This window comes from Colossoma macropomum, unplaced genomic scaffold, assembly GCF_904425465.1.
Source record: "Colossoma macropomum unplaced genomic scaffold, Colossoma_macropomum, whole genome shotgun sequence".
Classification (NCBI taxonomy): Eukaryota; Metazoa; Chordata; class Actinopteri; order Characiformes; family Serrasalmidae; genus Colossoma; species Colossoma macropomum.
Window position 1 is genome coordinate 32,797,288 of NW_023494806.1, and position 27,567 is coordinate 32,824,854.

Sequence of the window (27,567 nt, forward strand, 5' to 3'; positions counted from 1 at the left end):
AGGAAGGGAGTATATGCATATATATGTATACAGATTTTGATAGCAAACATTGACATTTTGCCTCAGTTTTGTTAGTCTACGTGTCTCCACCCATTTTGGGGAAGTGGTTGTGATTGTAATTGTGTTTAAAAACAGGCTAAAATGTATATGTCTGACAGGAATCTGCCAAGACAGAATATTTAAAGGGATTTTCCGTCTGACTGTGCGGTGTCAGTAACTGTGTGAGCAGACCCTCGTTCACTGTCAGCTTGAGTCGTTTGTTTATTAGCGTGGCAGGGAACACTCAGCTTACGTCGCATGATATCAGGTGGTATTAGATGTTGGTATCTGTGCATTTTTATGAGTACGAGTAAATGAGCATGACTTGAGCGCACATTAATTAAACGTTTTATTTCCAAATATTTTACAAATATAAACCCATCCAAATGTTTTATTTCATATCTCAGCATAAAGATTTACATTCCAGAAGGTGCTTTTAAAACTGATAAATTAAGAAAACTGAAAGAAAAAGAAAACCCATAACACATAAACAAGCAAAAAACAGTAGTTGATGTTGGTGTGTCTCAGAGACGTATGACAAAAAATAATAAATAGAAAATTAAATAATAATAAAAGCTACCCAGAACTATGTTCTCTACAACACAGTTTTACCCTGAACAAAATTCATCCTCAAATGAGGACCAGCACATGTGGTGTACCACAAGAGACATTTTCAACCCACCCTCCTCCAGAATGTGTATGTTAAAAGCCTGCATTTCATCACAGAAAAGGTGAGAAAATCAAGAACAGTTGATGAAAAATCACATTTTGCTTCTTTTTCACGGGAGATATGAGGCTAATGTAGCTAACAAGCAATGGAGGCTTATGTGTAATTAGTCATTTAGCATCATGTAAACTGCATGTCTAAATTATTTTAAACTTGCCTCAAACTATGTGGATTTGTTCAGTAACCTCTAACAGTCTTCTTTATGCGGTTTCTGACATTGTATGACACACTGTTATCTATAGAAATGGACAAAAGTATGTTAGCATAGTTAAAAACAGTAGCACAAGCCCATACTTTTATCCAGCAGTCTGTCATACAGTATCACAAGCCACCAAAGCTAGTCTACCGTGTGAATGCACAATTAAGCATTTAATATAATAACTTTCTGTGAGGAAGCTGTTAGAGGTGGACGTCTGGTTCCTATCACCACCACTGTAAACAATTTTTACTGTATGTTCCTGTAGAACAGAGCATTTCACACCAAACCACTCTGGTTGACTTTGTTTACATCTTCAATTATGTAGATATTTTGAAAGAAATGGTGGAATTGTTAAGAACAGCAGTGTGTCCCTCAAACCAATAACCGTTTCAGCAAACTTCACCATTCAGCAGGCATTATTTTAACATATGGAGCACAATGTTCGTAGCTTCTTGGTTCAGTCATTCAATACAAGATGTTGGCTCAGGTCAGGTCAGGTCTAGTGTGGTCAAGGTTTTCACAGCTCTGAGTATTTGCACTGGTCGTCTAGCTGGGCTGGTTCTGGAAGGTTCTTTTTCAGCCAGGCTTGGAGCAGAGGGAGGTTCTTGTCCATCCAGCGAATGTTCTCCTCCACATTCTCCAGAGCCTGCTGGATGCAGCGCAGCTCAGCGCCCGTCTCAGCACTTAAGGAACCGAAGAATCCCCGAATCTGATGGATGGAAGAGAGACACATGCATTATAGTGGAGATGGGTGAAATAACCATAATTACTGAAATCTTCAATATTAAAAATGCATGTTTCAGGTATTTTGATTATGCAGTTCTGTTTCTCAATCTGATATTATCAGCAAATGATTGAGTTTTGAGCATCTGCTGTTTCAGTACACTAGGTGGCACTGTGCACCTTTTACCTGGAAAGAGCAGAAGTCTGGCCATTCACTTGTAACAGAACAAACTAACATGAATTATTGTAAATATGCGTCTCAAACCTAAAAGTTGTACATGAACGTCCGATCTAGTCGTGATTACAAGAGGAATCTTTGGAAACAACTTGGTTACCTGAGTTTATGACTTGCTACTGACCTTTACTCTTTTATCATGGCAAAGAACAGCATGGTGTCAATGATCGATTGTTGGTAATTCTTTATTGCAACTTACCTTTTACAGTTAAGTCATAGACATTTGCTTACAAGTGTAAATACAGAATGCATTACTTACACTTTTTACAAAGGAGGAAAATCTTAGCAAGTGCCCAAAGTCGATCAGGTTAGTTAAGAGGCTAACGTTAGCGGCCAAAGTAAGTCTTGCAATGGTTTCCTGATATGCTCCTTATTTCAGACTACAGCATATGAGCATATGAGGGCAGCATTAGGAGAGTTAGCTAGCTAGCTATACTTCAAGTGTTGAAATTTCTTCTCATTTTATGTTCTATAGTAGACAGATCATTTCATATATTACACCAAAATAGATCTTTTTTTTTTATCTAGCATAGGAAATACATATAATAGCAATCCACAATTATCAATATTGGATAATATGGACAAATATGATTTTTTTTTTTGACCCTAGTACAGACATTTTGATACACACCTCTTCCAGCATCTCTCTGGTGGAGTACTGACTGGTCACACCTGTTACCATGTGCGCAATGGAGTGAGAACCCAGGTCAAACCTGAAGAAAAAAAAGTCATGGTGGAGGGACATTAACAGACTTTTCACATAATTCAAAGCCTATTGTCAGGATGTCACTATGAAAAGAATTGGTTACGAAAATTCTATTAGACAAAAATTCTAATTAGATGAAAATTCTAATTTAAGCATTGTTTTTTTTACATTGGAGCAAATCTAGCCAACAAGTAATGCAAGCGTATAACCCATCATTGAAACCATGTGCCTAAATCATCACATACTTGCCTTAAACCATGTTGAGTTGTTCAGTAATATCAAATAGACTTACTTTGGTGGTTTCTGGTACTATATAGCAAGTATGTCAAACTAGAGACCTTCCAGGTCAAAGTCCTGAGGAGATCAGCGTTTATCCTCATCTAACACTCAATTCAATTCATGGAGGTCTTGCTAATTAGCTGAATTTAATAAGGCAGTGTGCTGAAGTCCATCCACTCACTTCTTCACCAGCGAGTGCCAATTGGCCCTGAGGAAGTCCCAGGCGTGTTTATAGCCTTTAGGGTTGCTGCTGACTGATGTCACAACATACGGCAGATCCTGCGTCTTCATCAGCGACCCCTCCAAACTCTGCTCCATCATCCTACAGTGAGGAGAAAAGAGGAAGGTTGTACAGAGTTATAGGAATGTGACGCTAACAAGACTATGTGACTTCTTACCAGCTTCCTGAACTGTCTCACCATTTGAGTTTGTGAGTGAGTGGAGAGGAGGACAGGGCAGATTCGATGCAGCTTTTCCTTGACGTGGAAAGGGTTTCGCGGTACTTCTTGAACAGGAAGTCCCAGCCCTCCTCAGTGCGAGCACCAACCGTGAATACTGCACGGCTGACATCGTTAGGGAGACTGTGAAGGAAAAACAAATGGAACATTTTCATCACAGACAGACAGACGTTTTGGCCCTTATTCACAAGTTGAACAGATTTGACATTTCATGACATATGAAGTCCTCTGCATCTGATTCATCAAACGTTTGTACAACATGGAAACAAGTGGAGATTTCAGTGCAGTCAGCTGCAGCTTCAATCAGCTTAAGTGAGTGAAATCAAGTGCCATCCTATACTGAAAAAAAAGTCTCTGAGATTACGTGACTCAAATGTGTACGTCGGCTCAAGTCAAGTCAAAATTTATTTATATAGTGATTTTTACAACAGGTGTTCTCAGAAACCAGATTTACAGAAAATCCAGGTCCAAGCCCCAGTGAGCATCGCCAGGAGTGCCAGTGGCAAGGAAAAGCTTTACCCAGGCTTAAAAACGGAACCAGTCCTACTCTGGTCGACACCAGGTAGTAAGACAATAACACAAAAAGAACAATATGAATAGAAAATAAGATTTGACAATTAATATACAATTCTCCACACTGTTAAGTAATAACAGTTACATTACTTTGGTTTGAAAAAGTAAGTAAAGCAAGTATTTAGTAATTATGTCAATGTAACATATTTCATTCATGTGGAGCCAATGTACAGATTTGAATCAAGTAAATTTAAAGCAACCTTTTTTGTTTCGATGTACGAGTACCTCATCCACATCTCATTTAGATAAAACACACCCTGATTCAATCAATTTTTTTGGTAGGCAATAAATAGTCTGCACTCATCATGAGCCAATGCTTCTCAAACGCTTCTCTTTCTGCAGTGCATGCTGAGTACTGTATTGAGTGAACACTGATTGAAGAAAACACAAAAAGGACACATCTTGTGAATTCTGCCAAACTGATGAGGCTGAGGAATGCAATGCTCTACTAAAAACATTCCATAATACCACAAAGTTTCTCAAAATGTCTGCATAATTCGGTGCCTGACATGTAAATGTGGTTATTCAGAATGGTCTGATGTGAAATGATTAATTGCAGAGTGTCAGGTGTAATACCTACCTTTGTCACCAGAGGTCTCAGCCTCACCTGAGTACTGACTTGCTTCCTAGTTACACCTTGACCTCTCTCACCTGCAGCTCATTTACTTCCCTTTATAAGGACCTTCACTCACACTGGATCTCTGTGAAGTATTGCCAGTTAATCTGCATACCAAGCCTTGTTTCTTCTCAACTGTTGGATATTTTGGATTACCTAGACTTTTTTTTGAACTCTTGGGCTTTTTGATCTCCCCTTGGTACCTTTGCTGTTTTGTGATCTTTTCTGTTTTTTTGACTGTCTCTGACTCTGTTTTTTTTATCTTTTTACTGTGTTTTTGAGTAAATGGGAATTATGGATTCCAATCCGTCTGGAGAGTCTTCCTTACACAGAGATTCAGATTTCTATACATTGATGGTGACAGGAACCAAAACCACAATCCAAAACCACCAGTGAACCTACACGTGTCTTCTGAGCTTTTATATGTAATGTTAATGAGAGTAAAATAGTGGAAAATCTGAGAAGTTTTCTTTGAGGACTTTTTTTTTTTCCTCACACCCTACATGTACCCCTCCACCATGTATGGGTTTTTAAAGAAATCTGTTTTAGACCAAAACCTTCTCAAAACAATGTCTCCGCATACTCATAGCCATAATCTGTGTAGCTGGTTCCTATCAACATCACTGTGAACAATTCTGACTCTAGAATGGAGCATTTCACATCAAACCACACTGAATGACTGTTTACAACTTAATCATTTACTTATGCAGGAATCCCCCTTTAAATAATATAGCAAATCAATTGCAGAATAGGTTTATGAGTAGGGGTGCAATGGTGCGTGTCTTCGTCCCAAACTGCCACGGTGCGGACATTATAGTTGAGTGCATGCAGTCGTACGGAGAATACACTGTATATGCAAAGACTGATGAATGTCATGCAGAGCCAAATTGCACAAGTGCGAGTTTCACCCAGAAATCTTAAGCTGTAGGCCGTTAGCAAGTTAGCAGTGGCAGTCCGTGAAACTTAGTGCCAAATGATTCAGTTTATCAAGGATTCATAATTGCAGCAGCTCATAACTGAGTTTGAAGTGTTTGAACAGTGAGTGAGATGTAAAGAAGGAAGCCATTGAAGTACACTTAAGAAGGGGTATAAAAAAAACACTAGCTGAAATTAAATGAACAAAACAAGGCTCATCACTATCCACAGCCTCCAGTATTTTTGCACCTGTGAAGAGATTCAGCACAAAGCCTTATGAATTTTTCCTGTTTTTCTCTGCTCCTAACTACACAATCACAGCCGAAGCGAACAATCACTGCACAAATGAGTTAACGTTAGTGTCTTTCCCCATCGAGTGCAAATGATCCACACTACAGACTGTACCAACTAAAGTTACCTTAGGGGAGGACTATACTACATTATGTGGGGCAAACTGTAACTTGCACTACTGTGTGTTCAAAATAAAAGAAACCTAGCCTCATGCTTTTGGGTTTTGTTGCTTTTTTCTGTTGTACTGAAATTATACGGAACTGTGATGTCCAAACTGTGTGAACCAAACTATGACTTCTGTGTACTGTTACACCCCTAATTGTAAATAAGGGTTAAAGAGCGAAGAATATAAGGATCCTATCATAAGAGCTGATGTCTGACCTTATATTGCCGTCAGACTCCTTCCACTTGTTGAAAAGCTGGGTGGCAGTGGAGACGCAGGCCGGGTGACCCCTCAAGCAGGCAAAGAGGAGAAGGTAACTGCGCAGCATCCTCTCAGACTCTGAACCGTCGTCAGTCCACGCCTGCCGGTCTATGAGCCCATGGAACAGGTGCATGATGTAGCCCTGAACAGGGATATTAAGAAAATAATAAACAGTCAATACTTTTAAACCTCCATATACACTCACTGACTACTTTATTAGGAACACTATCCTAAAACTGGGTAGAGCTTCCCTTTGTTCTCAAATCATCTTCAGTTCTTCGCGGTATAGATTCCTCAAGATGTTGGAAACATTCTTTGAGATTCTGGTCCATGCTGTCATGACTGCATCATGCAGTTCCTGCATATTTTTCAGGTGCACTTTAATTCTGCAAATCTCCTGTTCTACTACATCCCAAAGGTGTTCTACTGAATTCAGATTCGGTGACTGGAAAGACCACTGAAGAACACAGAACTTAAGCAGACTTAAGTTTTTGTACCATAGTGCATTTTCATGCTGGAAATAGCCATTAGAAGTTGGGTAAATTGTGGCCATGAAGGGATGCACATGGTCAGCAACAATACTCAAACAGGCTGTGGCATTCAAGTGATTATTGATTGGTATTAACAGGACCAAAGTGTGCCAGGAAAACGTGTGCCCACACCATTACACCACCTCCACCATCCTGGAATGTTGACACAAGGCAGGTTGTGCCCATAGATTTATGCTGTTAGTGCCAAATTCTGACCCTATCATTTGTGTGCACCAGCAGAAACTGAGAATCATCAGACCAGGCTATGGTTTCTAGTCTCCAGCTGTCCAGTTTTGGTGAGCCTGTGCCCACCGCAGCCTTAGCTTTCTGTTCTTGGCTGACAGAAGTGGAACCCGACGTGGTCTTCTGCTGTTGTAGCCCATCCACCTCAAGGTTTGACGTGCTGTTCATTCTGAGATGCTTTTCTGCTCACCTTGATTGTACACAGAATGGTTATCTATGTTACCGCAGCCTTTCTGTCAGCTCAAACCAGTCTGGCCATTGTCCATTGACCTCTATCATCAACAAGGTATTTCCATCCACAGAATTGCCGCCCACTGGATGTTCTTCCTTTTTCTGAGCAAACTCTAGTGAGTGTGGTGCATGAAAATCCCAAGTGATCAGCAGTTACAGAAACACTCAAACCAGCCCATCTACTTATTTCAATGAGCTACAAATAATATAAATAAATACTAATAATAGTAATTATTTAAGTAGGAAATGCATTTTAATGCAATCTAAAACTAGATAGCTATAAAAACAGCTTTTATTAGACCTTTCCTCCTCCGTATAAAAATGTTCCATAAAAAAAGTGCCTTCCATGACTGACCTTCATCTGATTCTCCAGTGCCTCCATGTCCCTTTTCTCTATCAGTTTGTAGAGTGGGATGAGCTCACTGAAGCCCTGCATCACAGGCATGATCTCCGTCTCGTGGCACAGATACAGCGACAGGTGCAGAGCTTTGTCCAGCGGTAGCTTCCCCACACTGACCAACAAAAGCAAGGGGTATCTTGAAATATATAATCTGGATACAGTTTAAGCCGACTCCAATATTATTAGTTTATACTAGGCAAATTTTCACTAAGCAAAGGGCAAGAACGATTTTCTCAAGAGAAACCCAGAGAAATTAGTTCTGAATGAGAAATTCGTCCAAGAACACCTGGCCAAGCAAAGTCCAGCAGACAGCTAACCTGACCAACTGGAAGACGTTGTTGATGAGGCTGGCCCGGTCGTTGCTGCTCAGGGCGGTGTGGTTGTGTTTGAGCAGAGTGATGAGGTCGTCCCAGCCCGACCCCTCATAGTGGACAATGTAATATCCGCTCAAGTCCACGTTAAACTTCACCCAGTCCGCCTCTTCAGGCAGGTACAGCACATCTGAGAGCAGCACATGAGTATTTTTTATTAATAACCTGAAATGTCGGCACCTTTAAATGACCAAAATGTGATTACATTTAGTTGAAGTTGATTTTAAATTGTTTGATAGTTTTCTAAACATACAGCTTTGACGAAATGCCTCAAATGCAGTAAATCAGCTGCAGCTATGAGGCTATGTAGATAAGAAGTAACGGAAGCTTATGCTGCACCAAAGAGCACAGTGCCTAACATCACACATTTGCCTGAAACCACGTTGAGTTGTTGTTAAGTAATAAATTTGGTGGTTTCTGATATTGTGTGATGTGCTGTTATCTATAAAAGTGAACAAAAGTACATTACATAGCAGAGCTAAAATAAAGCCTCTACTTTTATCCATTTTCTTTGCTGAACTATTTAGAAATGTTAAAATGTAGCGTTTGTGTTGTTAATCAGAAACATCTGTACACACCTGTCTTAGTCTTCAGCAGAAACCGATGGATGGCGGCCGAGTTACTGGTGACGTAGGTCAGTGGGACGTGCCAAAGAAACCTGTTTCCAAAAGAAGATCAGTTACTACAGCACTATACAAACAATCACACCCTGACTAAACATAGAGACCTGTATCCAAGACTATGGCAACATATTCCAGACATTTTGCTGTACAAAATGTCCAGCAAATTGTGTTTTTGTCATTGCATTTCCCTAATTAGCCAATGTTTCCAAAAGTTTCAAAATTCCAATAAGTTTGGAGTGTGCATTATTAAAGACATAATTCAAATACTGCATTTGCATTTCTGTGTAAAATGGCTGGAAAAAAGTTAATATGGAAAAGCAAAGAACTTGTGACATTTCATTTTCAGTGTCTTAATTGTCCAACTCTGAAATATTAAAAAAATGGAATAACAATCACCCATTGGCAGTTGCATTTCCTCATCGTCGCTCTTCTGTCAAAATTAAAATATATATTTGCAACCCTGTCTGCAATTGCATTTTCACTGTCAACAAGGCACCCCAATCAAATGCTGGGAGGGACTTTTTAGCGCCAGAACTCTGGTGCATGGCTAGATGCTCGTTTAGAATATGGAGGTAACCCTAGCAACCGCTGCTACAGACATTAACTCCCATCCCACCATAAATCCTTACAAAGTTATTTGTTGTTGTTTTGCATGGAAGTGATTCTTACTAGTGCTAGCTAGGTCTCCATTCACCACACAGTGCTACCAAGCTGGGAGGGTCAAGAATAGCATAAACAGCACCACATCTTTTCAAACTGCTGCTAACACAACGTCACAGGACAGCTACATACACTTGGAGGAGAATGCTAACCGCTAATTTTGTTGCATCAACCAACAGACACACATGTTGGCTAGCATTGCACTGAGTGATGGGGAGGGTCATCCTACCCACCCAGAGAGGCAGAAAGGAAAACTATACTGTCCTGAACTCTCGGTTACGGATGGCTGTGGCATCATCTGAGATAAAACTTGTGATCTCCTGACGACAGAGCGAACGCAGTGAATAAAATCTTAGCAATAAATAAAAAGTAAAATATAAGGGTATAACTATAGCTCTGCTATATTCACCCTGAGGTTCGGGAAGGGTCCTTGCCCTTCAGGTACCGCTCCTGACGTAGATGCACTTGGAGACCTTTGACCTCCACTGTGATGAGGGGGAAGCCTTCTTGCAGTGTCCATGCCTCCATCATCACCTTGACATCTAGCTTGTCCTCAGAGTGCTGCTTCTGGCAGAAGACATTGAATAAATTTAATAAATTGCTATGTCATTTTACATAACAAAGACAATCATCTCCAAGGGAGATACTGAGCATATCTGATTGTGTTTGATCAGTCAGATTAGTTTATATGTTTCAAAATGAACTTGATAAGATAGCGGTTTATAGAGCCATGCTACAACACCATAATAACTGAGCAATCCTACACGCAATATTTCACCACAGCTTACGCACATGTTGCTTACAGAGGTGATCCAACATTCCCTTCAGCTGGCCTGCCAATAGGCACATTTGCCAACACATGACAACATGTGTCTTTGGCTTTATTATAACCAAAATCTGGGGAGTTATTAAAACAAAAATGTTAATGATTGGCTAAGACATAAGAATAATAACAAACAGTCCAATATTAATCTGTATATTCTGTCCATTTTATGTCTAAGGAAAAGCAAAACAAAGTAAACAACAATTTGTGGTACAGATGAAACTCTATATTGTTAACCCCTTAAATGGCCAGTGCTCACCGGTGGGCCCAAAGCTGTATTACACAAGAGATTCGAGATTCACTCTAAAGGGGCCCTGAATATTCTGTTGTAACTCGCGTTAGGATGAAGCAATCTCAAGCAAAAAAACATGCTACATACCTTGACGTATGTGTAATCGATTGCATTACATGCGATGCTGTAAGTGATCTCTGTTTTCTGCCAGACACATGAAGGGGTACGGGGGTCTGCACCCAGAAGTTGCAAACGGAGGTTAAACGTTGCGACGGCTGTCCGGCGCCTACCTCATCGTTCCGACGCAGGGGCATCCTGGCTTGTCTGAAGCTCCATATACTGAGGAGCACATTTGGATTGCTTCGTCCTAGCGAGAGTTATTACAAAATATTTGGGGCGTCTTTGAGTGAATCTCCCTTTATAGAATAGTTCAGGCAGTTTGCACAGAAGTCCCTGTAGTTACTGAATTATAAGCCTTAATATGTAATAAGCCTGGGATTTTAAGGGGCAAATCTTCTGCAATGATCAGTTTGCCGAAAATGATAGTATGTTAAACATACAGCATTTTAGTACTATAGGTAAATCTGACGAAAGGCTTCCAGCAGCAAAAATTTGCTTCATTTAATTGCTTCTGCCTAATCACATCCTACATTAGTGATGTGGTAGTTTGTAGATTGAGACTCTCTGATTATGTATCCTGAAGGTGTAGCTGTTATGAATTAAAACCAACATCAGTGGTTTGACAGCCTATGGTTCTGTTCACAAAACAAACAATTCTAAGGGCAAATATTTTTTGTCTCTTAGAGTGTGATGTTCCTTGTTTGATTAAAGAACAAGCAGGCTATCGATGGCTTAGTCAAACCAACAGCACAAGCAACTGGTGGCACAAGCTGCCGACAGCACAGGCAAAACAACTGGTTAGTTTTTTTTTTGCATATCTTGCATTAAACATAGACTTAAACTTATGTGCAATAAAAAAAATCTAAGGTTCAGTTACGTTTTTCTATTCAGAACCATGATACAAACCGTATCGTGGCCTAGAACCCATGAACAGAACCAGATGAACAGTAACACCTCTAGTGGCTAGGCTACAGCAGGTAAGGTTGGATTGATACTACAGGGATTCCCAATGATAGTGTGAGGTGCTTGAAAACATGCAAATGACACAAAATCAGGAATTCTGTCAAACCTGAGGAGGTTGATGAACTACAGAACACTGCATAACACGATAAATAACATTAAATGCACTAGTTGGTTAACGTCAGGCTTGTCAATCCCTTCAAAGCCACCAAGCAAGTGTTAATGTGTAATAAATTAACAAAAACATGCACTTACAGTGGTCAGACTTTCCCACAGGTGAGTGTTGACCGTGTTCTGGTAGCTGTATTGTTTCAGATACTGAATGATGCCAGATTTAAAGTCATCAGGGGTCAGGAACTCCCTCAGCATGTGCAGAATGCAAGCACCCTGAAAAACGACAAAACAGATTGCAAGCTGTTTGTATAATGCTAAGTGGTGGATACTGACTTCGAGTATTTTCGGAAGTACATATATGTATTGCATTCAATATTGATACACAGGTCCACAGCACCTCAGACTCATTTCTGGCTTATGACACACCCACTTTTGGTTTGTAACAAAAAAAAAAGGTATTCACAAAATGGTATCGAAAGTAATGTACTGGTTTTGCTATAGATATGGAAAATATTTTAACAATACCCAGGCCCAGCTACATTAGCCACGTAACTAAAGAAGAAAACTTCAGACACCAAACATGTTTCTGGCTGATCAACCACAAGTTGGCTAAATAGAAAACTGTGTAAATGTGATTTTTGGTTGAAGTATCACTTTAAAATAACCATTTTCCTTCTGTTGTCATACCTTTTCATAAGAAACGTCATCAAACATTTCCTGGATCTGAGCTGGGTTCTCCACAGGGGTGGACACAGGGTGGGAGGAGCTTAAAGAATCCACCTCCATCGCCTCAAAGCACTTTCCCAAGAAATAGTCTTCCTTCAGCACGTGAACATACAGATAAATGGACAAGAAAGGCTTTCATTCAAAAACCACAGCATAAATCATTATTCAAACATTTGACTGTCATCTATTCTCAGATAAGGAATTCATGAAGCTGCTGTATGAACAGTTTAGTGCTTTCTTCCACCACAGATGGTAAAGACCAGGGAAAGTACTAAACTGTACAGGGCTGCGATACTGCAGGACCTGATCATGGCCGTAACTAGCTTTGACAACACAGAAGTCTGGAACTCAGTAGTGCCATTTTGATAATGTGCTAATGGCAAGTATCACAGGCATACTCAATCAAATAGGGATGTAATGAATCTTATTTAAGATAATGAAATTTCTTTTCGTGAGTGCTGTCACTGTATTGTGGTCAATCAAAATCATGATGGTCTCCACCAAGCTCTGTCAATTTTCTCAGCTCTTCTAGTCACTGCTCATCAACTGTTGCTATCCGCCATTGCCTCAAGCATCCAGTTGATACCATTACTCATCAAGTTCCTAGCATGAGGATACAGAAGTCCTTGGCAGTTTCAAGAAATTCAATGTGGAAACAGCGACCTACTCAGCAGTGACCAGAGCTCAGCTGACCTCAGCAGTGATTCAGCCATAAACCTCCTGCTATGTTTATCTCTTTACGAGATGCTATGCTAACCAGAGTGACTCTGATTTCTTGAGAAGTTCAGGTATGAAAGCAAATCTGTATTCTATATTCTACATCTATATTCTATATACAATACAATATAGCTATGATAAAAATATGAAAGTTTAAAATTGATAGATTATGCTTGTAAAATGTCATCTTCATCATCATCGTTAACTGCTTAGCCCCGATAGGGTCACGGTAGCAGTTGGGAGAGCAGAGAATCCCAGACGACCTTGTTCCCCACAGCTTCCTCCAGCTCATTCCCAGGGACCCCAAGCCGCTCCCAGGCCAATTTAGAGATATAATCCCTTCAGCGGGTCCTAGGACAACCCCGGGGCCACCCTGCAAAGAAAGCTCATTTCCGCCGCTTGTATTCGAGATCTCATTCTTTTGGTCATTACCCACAGCTCATGGCCGGTAGATCGACCGGTAAACAGAGAGCTTTGCCTTATGGCTCTGCTCCCTCTTTACCACTACAGTCCAGTACAGTGACCACATTACTGCTGCCGCCTGTCCCAGCCTGCAGTCAAACTCACGATCCCTCTTCCCATCACTCGTGACGCTAACACTGAAAGAGTCCGACTTAATGCCGAGTATACGAACACAGCTCTCACTCCGGGAATACAGAGATTGAATGCCGCGGAGTAGTAGCCTCAGCACCCCATAATCCCAGAGGACCTCCCACAAGATATCTCGGGGAACATGGTTGTAAGCCTTCTCCAAATCCACAAAACACATGTAGACTGGGTTGGCAAAGTCCCATGCCCCCTCAACAATCCATTGTTCCACGGCTGGGACGGAATCAGCAGTGACCTCAATCTGAGGTTCAACTATCAGTCGAAGTCTACTTTCCAGCACCTTGGCATAGACTTTTCCAGGGAGGCTAAGCAGTGTGATACCCTGATAGTTGGCACACACCCTCCGGTCCCCTTTCGTAAAAAATAGGGACCACCACGCCGGTCTGCCAGTCCAAGGGTACTGTTCCCGAGGTCCATGCAATATTGCAGAGGCGTGTCAGCCACGACTGCCCCAAAATATCCAGAGCCTTAAGCATCTCCGGACGAATCTCATCCACCCCTGGTGCCTTGCGACTGAAGAACTTGCCAACCACCTCAGTGACCTCCACCAGGGAAATGGAGCTTGACATGCCAGAAGCCTCTGGCCCTGACTCCCGTGAGGGAGGCATGTTTCCCAGATAAAGGAGTTCCTCAAAGTACTCCTTCCACTGACCGACAATATCCTCATTTGAAGTCAGAGTTTCTCCACCCCTGCCGAATACAGCTTGGGAGCAGCCACCCCGACCACTCCTAAGTCGCCGGACAGTTGTCCAGAACCTCCTTGAAGCCAACCGAAAGTCTTTTTCCATGGCTTCACCAAACTCCTCCCATGCCCTGGATTTTGCTTCTGCCACCGTTGCAGCTGCCACCTTTTTGCCTGTCGGTACCTATCTGCTGAGTCGAGAGTCCTTCGGGCCATCCAGTCCCTAAAGGCCTCTTTCTTCAGCTTGACGGCCTCCCTCACCACCGGTTTCCACCAGGGAGTTCTTGGGTTACCGCACTGACAGGCACCAACAAGCTTTTGGCCATAGCTATGCCTGGCAGCTTCCACAATGGAGGTTTTGAACAGGGTCCATTCAGACTCCATGTCCCCTACCTCCTCCGGGACATGAGAAAAGCTCTCCTGGAGGTGGGAGTTAAAATCATTCTGAACAGGGGCCTCTGACAGTCGTTCCCAGCACACCCTCACTATTCGCTTGGGCCTACCAGGTCTGACCCCAAGTCTTTCCTGCCATCTGCTCCAACTCACCACCAGATGGTGATCAGTTGACAGCTCAGCACCTCTCTTCACCCGAGTGTCCAGAACATATGGTCCCAAGTCAGATGAAACGACAACAAAGTTGATAATTGACCTTTGACCCAAGGAGCTCTGGTACCATGTACACTTATGAACATCCTTGTGTTCGAACTTGGTGTTCGTTATGGACAATCCATGCCTGGCACAAAAGTCCAATAACAATTCACCTTTCGGGTTTAGATCAGGCAGGCCGGTCTTCCCAATCACGCCTCTCCAGGTCTCCCAGTCATTGCCAAAATGAGCACTGAAGTCTCCCAGTAAGACTATGGAGTCTGTAGGTGGGATCCTTTCCAGAAGCCTGCCCACTCGCTCCAAGAAGGCCGAATACTCCGACCTGTTGTTTGGTGTATTAGTTCTCCTCTCTGCGATTTTAATCCGCATTGAGGTGACCCTCACGTCCACCGGGACAAACTCCAACTGCACTGCCGCCAGCCGCCTCTCACCTTGTGCAACCCCTGAGTAGGAGAGGGACCAACTCCTATCCAGGAGTTTGGTTCCAGAGTCGACACTTTGGGTGGAGGTGAGCCCAACTATATCTAGCTGGTACCTCTCAACCTCCCGCACAAGCTCCGGCTCCTCCCCCCAGTGAGGTTACATTCCACATACCAAGAGCCAGTTTCTGCCACAGGGGCCTAGGCCACGGGCCCCCCTGCAATCTCCCACTGCCTATACGGCACTGCACCGCTCCCCCATGCTGGACCTTGCGGGTGGTGGGCCCACATGGTCTCCCCACGTTGCCTCTTCGGGCTGAGCCCAGCCGGGTTAAGTGGGCTGCCCGGCCACCAGGCGCTTGCCGAGGGATGCTACCCCCAGGCCTGGTCCCGGTGACCCTCTCCCTGGCAGTGTACACGATCGTCTGTGTCCGTTTTTCATGGAGGGTTTTTGGATCGAGTTAGTCTGGGTCTTCACTCCAGACCTGTTCACCCTGGGAGACGCTACCAGGAGCATATTGCTCCCGACGACTTAGCTCTGAAGATCCCTAGACCACACAAGCCCTTCCGCCACGACCAGGCCCTGATCCAGGAAAGGGCTAGCCCATTCTGGGTTAACCACATTGTAAAATGTAAACCACATAATTTGTTTTTTAGTTGGACCACGCATTGCTATGTAAGTCGGCATGCATTAACCTAGCTCGAGTAGCTGCTCAGTTTTGGCTACGAGCTCTGCAGTTGGCTATATTAGCGATTAGATGAGAACTTAAAGTTTTGTGTTGCTATTCATAACATACAGCATGAGACAGTATTAATCAATAACTGCAATTCACAGTGCAAGGTTTTATGTCTAAACCAACAGGTGCTGTGGTTTAAAAAGAACAAATAAAAGATGTCTCACCACGTGCAGCTCAGGGTTCGTGATGTTAACAGATACAAACTCCATGAAGTTGGCAAATCCCTCCTTCAGCCAGAGATCATTCCACCATTGCATTGTCACCAGGTTACCATACCACTGCCAAAACAACAAGGCCTTTTTTTAAACATGCTACTGCTGTTTTACTGGTGCATTTTACAACACCACTTAGGTGTCATAATGTTTTGTCCCATTTTGCCCACCCTTTATTAAAAAATAATTACACCCAGAATGGGCTAGGGTTAGGTCTCCTGAAAGCATGTTTGATGATTCTTAAAAAGTAGAGCAAGCATCACAGTGAACACTCTCTCTACCAGTTAAGATCTTAACATTAAAATGCAATTGGGAAACTGGGCCCTGAACAGTTTTATGGTTTTAACCTGGTGGGCGAGCTCATGCGCTATGATTGTAGTGATGTCCAGCTTGTCAGAGACGGAAGACTTGTGGGGGTCGAAGAGCAGGGTGGACTCTCTGTAAGTGCTCAGTCCCCAGTTCTCCATAGCACCCGACTGGAAGTCTGGTATTGCAGCAAGATCTAAGAGGAAAAAAGAGATACACAATGCTAAAGTAAATGAGAGTGATCTGCCCCATCTAAATTTACAATTGACTGTATAATAAGAAGAAACTTATTTTATGGCCATTTTATTTATACTTAATTTATGGCCATTAAGTACAACTCATTCTTTTTTAGGAGATATTTCTTAGGGGACCAGATATAAGCATAAGGAAGAGGAAATGGGACACCCGCAAGACCTGGTAGACCACCAAAACTGCCCCCATCATATAAACAGCAATTAAAGCTTTCAGTTTCAGATCTGAAAAAATCCACAGGTGTTTTCATCCATCCTTCCACTGTGAGAAGACAACTGAGCGCTATGGGTCTGGAAGGGTGTGTATCTGTCAAGAAAATATTACTGAGGAAAGGAAGAGCATTTGCAAATCAAACAAAGAAGCTGTTGGTGTTCTCAGAACAATGGATTGACCACCCCAGAGTCCAGACCTCAACATCACAGCGTGTTTGGGATTACTTGGATTGTGGAAGGCAGAAAATGCAACCAACTTCAAACTTTGGAGGAAAAATATCCCAGCAGATTTCTTTGCACAACTGAAAGAAAGTCTCCTAAAAACAATAAAAGCTGTAATAAAAGTAAAGAGTGAACACACTGAATACTGAATAATCTGATAATTTTCTTTGAAATATATGTTTCATGCTTCTTTTACTGAAAGTGAAAAATGAATTATAATAAGAATATGTTCTTTTATATGCCATCAGTATTTTACTTATGTTTTTCACAGTTGGTCATTGTTCTACTCTTATGTTTTCATGGCATATTAAGCTTCAATTTACTGATATTCATTAAAAAAGGTAAACAGGAAAAAATTAAATTCAGGTCTATTCAATTTAAGACAAAAGAATAAAATGTGTTAGTGGTCGTAATGTTGCAATAAATTTAGTTCTTTTGTAACTAGAAACATTATTGCTGTAGAATAAATTTAGTTGTGTGATGGAGTGGTCACCCCATGCCAGTTTTGAGCTCCAGTGTCTGGGGTTGGAAGGCAGGAGTTTGGATGAGCCACCAGCCAGCAGCTGATTTGTACCCCGATGCAAAGCGAAAAACTCCAAAAATAAACTCAAAAGAAACCTAAAAAACATTTTTTAAAGAAAATATACATATATTTTCACTACTTACACTGTCAAAAGACTCGAGACTTAGTTTGTAAACCAAGAGCACACCAGAGGTTAGAAAGAGAAGTGTTTTTTATCCATATTACCAGCCAGACAGAGACACCAACTTGCAAGATGGTAAAACTGAACTCAGGGTGCAGTGTCTCCTTAAGTAGAGCTCACACAGGTGGTGCCAGCTGTCAGTGACTGCCTAAGAGGCTGCTCTGTCTGGTGGCAGTGACTGGTACCTCTTGTCATTAGTTGGGTGACTGCTCTCTGTGTCCCTCTGTCTGTAACATGACCTCATGTTTACTGCCCCCTGACAGGAGCCCCTCCTCTAGGAACAGCTGTCGATGTTCCTTCACTGGCCAAGCACCAATGCCTGAATAAGCTTGGGTTCCAGGATGTGTTGGCCAGGCACCCAGCACCTATCCTCGAGTCCATAACCCTCCCAATCGACAAGATATAGGATGCTACTGTGCACTCGGTGACAGTCCAGCGTGCATCAGAATATTGTCTGGGGCACTGACAATGAGGCGAGGGGCCGGAGGAGATTGAGGGGAGTGAGAGTGGGCTCCAAAGAACCGGCCTGAGGTGCAAAACGTGGAATGTCAGGTTTACTGGCATCATCAGAGGTAGAAGAAGGCTGTAGGTGACTGGGTTGACATGTCTCAGTATCTTATAGAGTCCCACAAGAAAGGGGGCCAGCTTTCTGGACTCAAGCTGCAATGGTAAATCCTTGGCTGACAACTTGATACATTGCTAAAGCTGAAGATGGGCCCCAGGCAGAAGGTGAGCCCCAGGCGGAAGGGTGGCCCCAGGCAGAAGGTGGGCCCCAGCCAGCGGCGATGACTGATTCGGGAAGCTGCATGCAGGGCAGCCTGGGCCTTCAACTAAGTACAGAAGCAAAGAGGTATCAAGTGCTCTGCTGCAGGGACCCCACCCTCCACCTCTTGCTCAGGAAAGAGCGGCAGAGGTTCCCCAAACTGGCACTCAAATGGTGACATCCCGAGGGAGGAGTGTCATCGGGTGTGGTGAGCATACTCTGCCCACAGGGAAATCTTTATTTACACTTTCTGTCTGCCCATCTTACTGCGGGTGAATCCTGATGACATGCTGACTGATGCTCTCAATAACTACCAGAATGTCTTCCAGAATCTACGGGCAAAATGGGGTCCCCTGTCAGAGACTAGGTCCTCTGGAATCCCATGGATTTTTACCACATGCTGCAGTAGATGTTCTGCAGTCTGCTTTGCCGACCGGAGCCCAGGCAAGGTCTTGTCTTAGGGTCTTTATTCTGAGCACAGGCTTGGCAGGCTAAAATGGGGAATTTCTGAAAACTCCAGGGTAACAGGTCAATTGAGACGTGTGCACCCACTGTAGGACCTGGATTCTCATCACTGCAGGGACATGGCTTCCCAGGGGGAGCCCCTCTTGAATCTGGCTTCTACTCATAATTTCCAGAGAATTTTGCACTGGAGAAAGTGGTTGGGCTCACCTCAGGTCCCAACTCCTGGGGTGAGACTAGCCATTTAATGACAGCTCAGGGCATTAAAGGTCAATCACAGTATAGATAGTGCTTCTCTCTCATGCAGGCCTCTCTCTTTTGCCAGGAGAGGCTTTAGTGCCGCAGCTGCATGGGCTCCTCTTTGCTTTCCACAGGGAATGAAACAGCTGGGGGAGTCTGGTGAGGGGGAAGCAACCTAAGAGTATGCTCATAGAGCTCATCAAGCATAGGAGCAGGTTCTCAGGTGGAAAGTTTATCCTTTATCTCATGCTAACTCGCTAACTCATGCTGGTAGACTGCCATAAGAGCTATAGCATTTCAGTCACTTTCAGCATTAAGGGTTCAAAACTCAAAACTACATCTGCAGCTGCTGCTTCAGCAATCACAGCTGGCTGGGCTGGCCTGTTTCTCTCAGCAACTGCTCAGACAATGATTGCAGCTGAGAGAGTATTTCGTGCGTACTTGCGGCCCCCTCGGTGACTAGGGCAGTTCTAAGCTACTGAATCTCTGCTGGGTCCATACTGTTGGCTCAGTTTTGCTGTGAGCAGTGCCCTTGCCACTGGGTGGTTGGCTGCTCCCTGTCCCTCAGCCAGCAACACAACCTTGTGTTGGCTGTCCCCTGACAAGCTATATACAACAGCATATATCCCACAATTCAATGTACCTTTACATAAATGATAGCTATTATAAAAAATAATAACATAGCAATCTGAGATAGCTCTAAATATATTTACCTAGTTTAGGGAGAGGGTAGGGAATGTCAAAGTAATCATCATAGAAGTCCAGCAGCCTCACTGCAGCATCCAGTGCCAACTCGGCCTGGTCTATCTTCTCTGGTATGGTGTACAAGGAGATCTGACCACAGCCACATCAACACAGCAAATAAATACTGCTAAATATTCAGTGCATTAAAATTATGCATATATATATTTGCTGATAAAAGTGCAGAACTGTAAGGACACTTTGCTTTCATTTCAACAACACCTATAAGGAGGCCTCAATTTTAAGCCTTCTAGATTTTTAGTGGCGAGTCTCTAATGAAAGTACAAGTTGTTCCAAAACTTTGTTAAGTCTTTATCTAAAAATTGGTTGGGTCTTGCTTTCTCAGCACTGATTATGCCTTGTTCTGGGCTGAAGGATTCTCTACTGATGAAAATACCTCATTAAACAGGCTTGGTAAACTGACCATGATCATAAAAGTTCCTAAATGGTTTCAGCTTGGATGAATGGTTGTAGGAGAAACTTTAGAATCTTTACATTATGTGGAGGCTCATTAACCTTTAAAAAGGTTCTTCACACTACACATCTAATTTACAAAACTGGGGCCATATTACACAAACATCTTCACTCTGAAATCTTATGTGTTTAGTCACCACTTCAGTTAGGACTGAATTTAGGACAATATTATTACAGTTCTTAAGTTCATTATTTTATCCTAACTTCAGATAAGAAAATAGTATTATAGAAACATTCTAACGAGACAAAATTTCCTAAATACTGTCCTAACTTTAAGATAAACCCAGTGGTGTCTTAACTTGTTTTAACTGTCCATATCTATCTATATCTAGTTTAATTTTTGCATAATAATGTTTAATGTGTCTATATTGCAAAAAGAGTTTCAGTTATGAGATGTTTTTGTTCTCTTACTCTGCCACACACTGGGATTAAGGCAGAGATGTGGACTGTTCTTTGCCATCACTCCAAACCACTTTCGGTATCTTTAATTTTTAAGAATGTATGATTATATTTGTTCAGCTTTCTGTGCTTAAATAAAATCAAACCACAAAAAATTCAGTTTTTTAACAGATATTGAAAGGATTCATCTGTATTAGGAAAATCACCCTGTGGAGTGCAGTAGTCACCAACCGCCCCCCTCCTGGAGATCTACCTTCCTGCAGGTTTCACCTCCAAATCTAACACATCTCCTTCAGCTAATCAAGGACTTCTAATTGCTTGAAGGCAGCATTTAGATGGTTGAGGTGGGGTTGATTAGGGTTGGAGCTGGTCAATCTCCAGGAGTAGTGTTGGTGACCACTGCTATAGTGTTTCTGAAATGGAGAGAAGATTGACTAAGGCAGTTCAGACCTTGACCCCATGCTCAGTGTTCTTGCTGATGGAAAGGAAGTCACAAACGATGAAGGCCACCAGGTATGTGCTCATCTTCACAGTGATGTCAAACTGGTCCTCAAACAGGCCATCAGGAAGCGCCAGCGTCCTCAGCTGGGAGAAGAAAAAATAAAACCTTACAGATACAGAACAGGATTCAGACCCATTTCTCATTATATTACATATCTTATTACAACATTACAAGGCTTCATGCAATATATAGCTAATATTTCCTATTAAAGGAACCTTTTGATGATGCTTTGAATACGTTTTGAAAACCTACAACTGCTTGGGATTTTTGGGGTGGGCTGTTTGAAGCATGTTTGCTAGCTTTCTAACATTAACATTAACTCCTTTCTGCGTTCACCAGCTAGCAAAAAAAAACAAAACAAAACCTATCGCTGTTATGGAAGAAAACCTCGTATCTCCAAAATGGTAACTTTACAGGAGAAGGATAAAACCTACTTTACTTTTAATGTAAGTCAATGGAACCAGACTTTTTTCCAAGTCATTTTGGGCCGTTTCTTTTTCCATTCAACATGAAATTTACACACAATGTAAAGGACAACAGGTATTTTCATGTGCACCCACTGTAGGACCTGGATTCTCATCACTGCAGGGACATGGCTTCCCAGGGGGAGCCCCTCCTGGATCTGGCTTCTACTCATAATTTCCAGAGAACAATGTAAAGGACAACAGGTATTTTCAAATTATGTCAAAAACGAGGTTTTCTTCCGACAGCAGTGATATACACAAAGGCAGCACCAGTGAGCTTCCTGTACAACCATCAAAAATCCACCCCAAAGTTGTTTTTCAAAACTTTTCAAAACTTCCTCCCAATTTCAAGGTACATCATCAGAAGAGGGTTTTCCTAGTCTGGTCGGAGTGTCATATAACTGCATCAGCTAAAACTAAACCCTTAAACAAGGAATTGTGGGTGGTTCCATATTTAAATTGCTCACTCTTGAATTTACATCATTTATATAGTAGTTTCATTATAGATATTGAATAAATTCTAGCAAATAGTTATACTAATTTCTCATCAGGATGGTAATAGGTGGTAATGATGTTTATGGGTCGTACCTTTGGCATGTTGGAGATGGAGATGTGTCTGCTCTCTCGGCGGATGCGAATGGAGAAGTTAGCTTTGAAGGCCGGCTCATCAAAACAGGGGAAGGCTGCACGAGCGCTGGTCGGCTCAAACTGGGTGGAGGCCAGAACCCTACAAACACGAGCATCAGTGTAATGAAAATGTGTAATCATTGTGGTCAGAGAACATGGTTCATTTTCAGTTCCTTTTTTAACGTGCCCTCACCCTCTTCAACTTACCACTTGGATGTGTGTCATATCTATGTTACACAAAAAAGGCCACTCATGGCAGAAGTGGAAGAGTGAACAGCATGGAACAGACTATTCAAATAGGAGACAACTGTATGCTAACTAGCCAGCTAGCAGACAAAAGTGATGAAGTTGTCTCAGCAGTCATGTATAACTGCTATGTAATTACAGCAGTTATACACAGCCTTACTTTTGGGTTTGAAAAGAGAAAATTTAGGTATAGATGCCTGTGGGAAACCACGAAGTGTCAAACCTACTATGTAATACATGATTAGACCTCTGTAGAACCAAAATATTCTTAACACATAAAATATTGAAAAACGCAGAATCAAAAAAATGAAAATGCATGTATCATTACACCCTGATAAGCACTCTATATTAGGATCCATAGTCAATCACTCATTCTTTTGATTGGGCCATGTTGATGTGTAAGGCACCTTACCTCTCATCTCCGTTCCTGGTCCGGTACGTGCTTTTGTAAAACCCGTTGAAGCTCTCTGAGAGTTTGGCTACAAACTCCAGCTCAATAAAGTAAATGCCACCCTTCTTCAGCACTGCGCTATCGCTCACAAGAGCGATTTGCAGATAGGGCGGACACTCCAGCACCTTCACAATCTGACCTTCACCTTCAGCTGAGCCCAGCAGTGCTGCCTTGGTAATGTTGAGATCTTTGCTGTGGAGTACAATGGCATTGGTTTCTTCATGGACCTCCACTTGGATCTTCACACTTCCAGAAAAGTCTAAGCTAGTGAGATTGGGGTGGATGAGGAGGTCATAGTGGAGGGGCGACACAGCCTGTGGAAGCCTCATCTTGTTCCATGGGAACGGTTGTCCATTGGTTGCCACTGGAAACGAAGGCCCATCTTCTCTGCTGGCATGTGGAACTCCAGCTAAAGCCGTCAAAATCCACACAAAGACAGCCAAGATGTACATGGCCTACAGGAAGACAGTTAGGAACTGCTGAGACCAGAAGGAGACGTAAGCAAAGACTACAATTAGTGATTCACGATGTATGGAAAATTCAATGCTTTTTCAATATTCTAACTTTCAATACACTGAATTCCTTATTTAAGTAGGTTAACATTGACATTGTATGCTGTCTATTGACAAATGAAATTTTGGTTGCTAATTTCAGATTGGCAGAGGTGCTCTCTTTAGCATTAGCATTAGCATACAGGATGAACATTTGCCAACCTCTACTTACTCTTAGAATCAAACAGGCTGTTTTTATTACTGCGCTTTTAACATGTACATGTAAATGAGCTTGGTTTTGATTGGCTGACCTGAATTGTGCCTTGTTCAGAAAGCAGTCCAGGCTGAAACACTTCTTATAACTTGTAACTACAGACTGAGCATGCAGGTACATTTAAAGGTGTTGCTTTTCATGACATCACAAAAACAATTATTCAGTATGTAGCTGAGTTTTTCGTGATATGGGCCCTTTAATGTTTTGCCATAGTACAAAACAATATTAAGCATTGAGTTACTACACTTTTACTTTGTTTAACCATACCAGTAATGTTTATATATACAACCCCATTTCCAAGTTGCAATGCAATGATGTGCAAATCATTTAAACCTTATATTTCATTGAAAATAGTACAAAGAAAACAAATCAAATGTTGAAACTGAGAAATTTTATTGTTTATTGAAAAATATTTGCCCATTTTGAATTTGGTGCCAACATCACATTCCAAAAAAGTTGGGACGGGGGCAACAAAAGGCTGGTAAAGTTGTGTAATGCTAAAAAAAAAACACCTGGTGGTTAAGTGGCAACAGGTCAGTAACATGATTGGGTATAAAAAGAGAGGCTGAGTCTTTCAGAAGTAAAGATGGGGAGGGGTTCAGCACTCTGTGAAAGACTGCACGATGAAATAGTGCAACAATTCAAGTATAACGTTTCTCAATGTAAAATAGCAAAGAACTTTTGCTTTTCATCATCAACGGTACATAATAACTTTAAAAGATTCAGAGAATCTGGAGAAATCTCTGTATGCAAGGGACAAGGCCAAAAACCAGTATTTGCTGGCCATCATCTTTGGGCCCCTCAGACAGCACTGCATTAAAAACAGACATGATTCTGTAGTGGAAATCACTGCATGAGCTGAAAGTGAGCTGAATGAGTTTTCTGCATTACGAAAACCACTGTCTGTGAAAACAGTTTGTCGCTGCATCTACAAATGCAGGTTGAAGATAAAACAAAATATAAACAGGATCCAGAAATGCTGCACCTTCTCTGGGCCCAAGCTCATTTAAAATGGACTGAGGGGAAGTGGAAAAATGTCCTGTGGTTAGATGAATCAACATTTGAAATTCTTTTTGGAAATCATGGACACTGTGTCCTCCGGGCTAAAGACCATTCAGCTTGTTATCAGTGCACAGATCAAAAGCCAGTATTTATGATGGTATGGAGGGCATTAGTGCACATAGCATGGATGATGTGCACATCTGTGAAGGCACCATTAATGCTGAACGATATATACATGTTTTGGCAACATATGCTGCCATCCAGACAACGTCTTTTTCAGGGAAGGCCTTGATTATTTCAGCAAGACAATGTAAAACCACATTCTGCATGTATTACAACAGCAACAGCTCCGTATTAAAAGAGTCCAGACCTGTCTGCAGTCCAGACCTGTCACCCATTGACAACATTTGGAGGGTTATGAAATAAAAAATATGACAAATAAGCCCCTGAACTGTTGAGCAGCTGAAATCCTACATCAAACAAGTGGAGAAACATTTCACTTTCAAAACTACAGCACTCGGTCTCCTCAGTTCCCTAACACTTACAGAGCGTTGTTAAAAGGTGATGAAACACAGTGGTAAACAGGCCCCCGTCCCAACTTTTTTGGAACGTGTTGTAGGCATCAAATTCAAAATGGGCATATATTCTTCAAAAAGCAATACAATTTCTCATTTTCAACATTTGATATGTTGTCTTTGTAGTATTTTCCTTTAAAAATATGGTTCACATGATTTGCACATCATTGCATTCTATTTTTTTTTTTACATTTTGCACAGTGTCCCAACTTTTTTGGAAATGGGGTTTTATATCCAACATAAATATAGCTGTAAATGCTTTACATTTGTAATTTACCTAATACTTTATCTCACTTTCCTGCACATTTAAATTGTAATTTTGTGATAAATATCTATTTTACACATCTTTATCTTTATAGCATCTAGTAAGGAAGCTGCAAACTCCATCTCGTTGTACTTGTGCATCTGCAATGACAATAAAGATATTCTATTCTACACATTCAAAACATATGGAAGAGCTGCCTGACTGACTGAACTGAAAAAAGCCACAGTGACGGCTAATCTGTCTACATTTCAAACATGAAGGGCTTTTTGCGGCCCTAATCTCAGACCAGCTGCTCTACAGGTTCAATTATACCATTTAACTACAGGCGTATGATTAAAATCATCAATATTACTCACTGCAGCTCGTCTGAAGGCTGGAAGTGAAGTGAGAGCTGACAGTCCAAAACAGTAAAAGTGGAAGTAAACAGCGCTGAGCTTTTACATCATAGGAGGACAAAACATTAAAATATAAATTAATATTAAATTATCTGCAGCACTGCATTCTAAGTTTAGTCATTTTTGCTGATGAAATGTGAAAATATTTAAACAGAATCTGCGCGTTGTGCGTTTAAAAAGTGAGCGTGAGAAGCAAAGCCGCTGTCATGGGTTTCAAAATAAAAGTTTCGAACTGACTAAATTACTTTCTGACAGTTCAGATATTTAGATGTAGAATATTTAGAGTTATGGCTATGCTTTGGGAGTTAAGATGGGAAAAGTTTTACTACACTTTTCTGAACACTCAAATCCTGTATTTGGCCATAAAAATATCATCTAGATAATGTCAATAATACGGTAGCATAGGTGTAGAGCAGGCATGTCAAACTGGGGACCTTCTGGGCCAAAGTGCTGCGGAGATTAGCGTTTATCCTCATCTAAAGCTTTGAATTCAGTTCATGAAGGCCTTGCTAATCAGCTGATGAGCAGATGTGTTTAATGGGGCAGAGTGCTGAAGTATGAGGTGTTTTGGCCTGCAAGGACTGGAGCTTGGCACATGTGGTGTAGAGGAAGATGCAGAAAACATTGGGCATACTGGCAAATGCTCTTTTAATGCTCATTTAAATAACAGGTATTTCAAAAGGCGGCAAGAAATGCCCAGTATGGCAAACTCAGAGAACTACTTTGCATGGCCACACCCCCTAAGCTCCTCACGGCCACGTGGGGCCTGTGGCGGACACCACACAGCTTCCTCTCCAAGGTGCATCCGTCCCAGTGATCCACACAGTCCGAACAAATTGCCCGGAGTCCACAGTTCTCTCCCTGGACCACATCCTTGGTGCAGCGGCTTCTCGGCGTACCCCTCACCAGGTGCGCATCTCTCCATCCACAGACAAACACCAGCTCTATGGGCATTCTATCCATCAGTGTGGCGGAACTCCTGACAGCATGAAGTCTGATGCTTCTGGGGAGAATGGTAGCAACAGCGGCACTCTCTATTGTCCACTGCATCGCCAATGCTGGTGAGGGTGCTGCTTCTGTGCACTGCCCACAACCCTTGGGGATCCATATACTAGCGCTGGCACTGAGGGCTCTCTTCCAACATTGGTGGTTTCACCTGCAAAAAGCCATGGTGCCCTCGAACTGACAGCATACCTTGCCCCCAGAGGTCCCACAATCAGCTCTGACACTGCATATTCAGCGGTGGCTTCCTCCACAGAGAATGAAGGCCACAGTGCCAGGGAGCCGTGACTTTCTGCCT

The 27,567-nt window shown here is 42.1% G+C and overlaps 1 protein-coding gene across 1 annotated transcript; it reads right to left on the reverse strand.

Annotated features, from left to right (window-relative positions):
* Positions 1 to 398: 398 nt before the first annotated feature.
* LOC118827626 (endoplasmic reticulum aminopeptidase 1-like) lies at positions 399 to 26,425 on the reverse strand. Its single transcript, XM_036599058.1, has 18 exons — positions 26,229 to 26,425; positions 23,227 to 23,720; positions 22,530 to 22,668; positions 21,426 to 21,560; positions 20,075 to 20,195; positions 16,548 to 16,702; positions 16,153 to 16,266; positions 12,180 to 12,311; positions 11,634 to 11,765; positions 9,653 to 9,810; positions 8,539 to 8,618; positions 7,907 to 8,090; positions 7,545 to 7,701; positions 6,143 to 6,327; positions 3,328 to 3,489; positions 3,090 to 3,230; positions 2,555 to 2,636; positions 399 to 1,674 (listed from the first exon to the last, which is right to left on the reverse strand). The coding sequence occupies exons 2-18, from the start codon at positions 23,715 to 23,717 to the stop codon at positions 1,483 to 1,485; spliced, it is 2,760 nt and encodes a 919-aa protein (XP_036454951.1). The 5' UTR covers positions 23,718 to 23,720; positions 26,229 to 26,425; the 3' UTR covers positions 399 to 1,482.
* Between the last annotated feature and the right edge of the window lie 1,142 nt (positions 26,426 to 27,567).

Bases quoted from the DNA above. Each gene is read 5' to 3' on its own strand.
- LOC118827626 (XM_036599058.1), bottom strand. From the start codon at position 23,717: ATGTACATCTTGGCTGTCTTTGTGTGGATTTTGACGGCTTTAGCTGGA. The intron at 8,091-8,538 runs GTGTGTACAGAT...TGCTGCTCTCAG, and splicing joins TCTGCTGAAGACTAAGACAG to ATGTGCTGTACCTGCCTGAA. The intron at 3,490-6,142 runs GTCAGACATCAG...TTTCCTTCACAG, and splicing joins GAGTCTGACGGCAATATAAG to TCTCCCTAACGATGTCAGCC.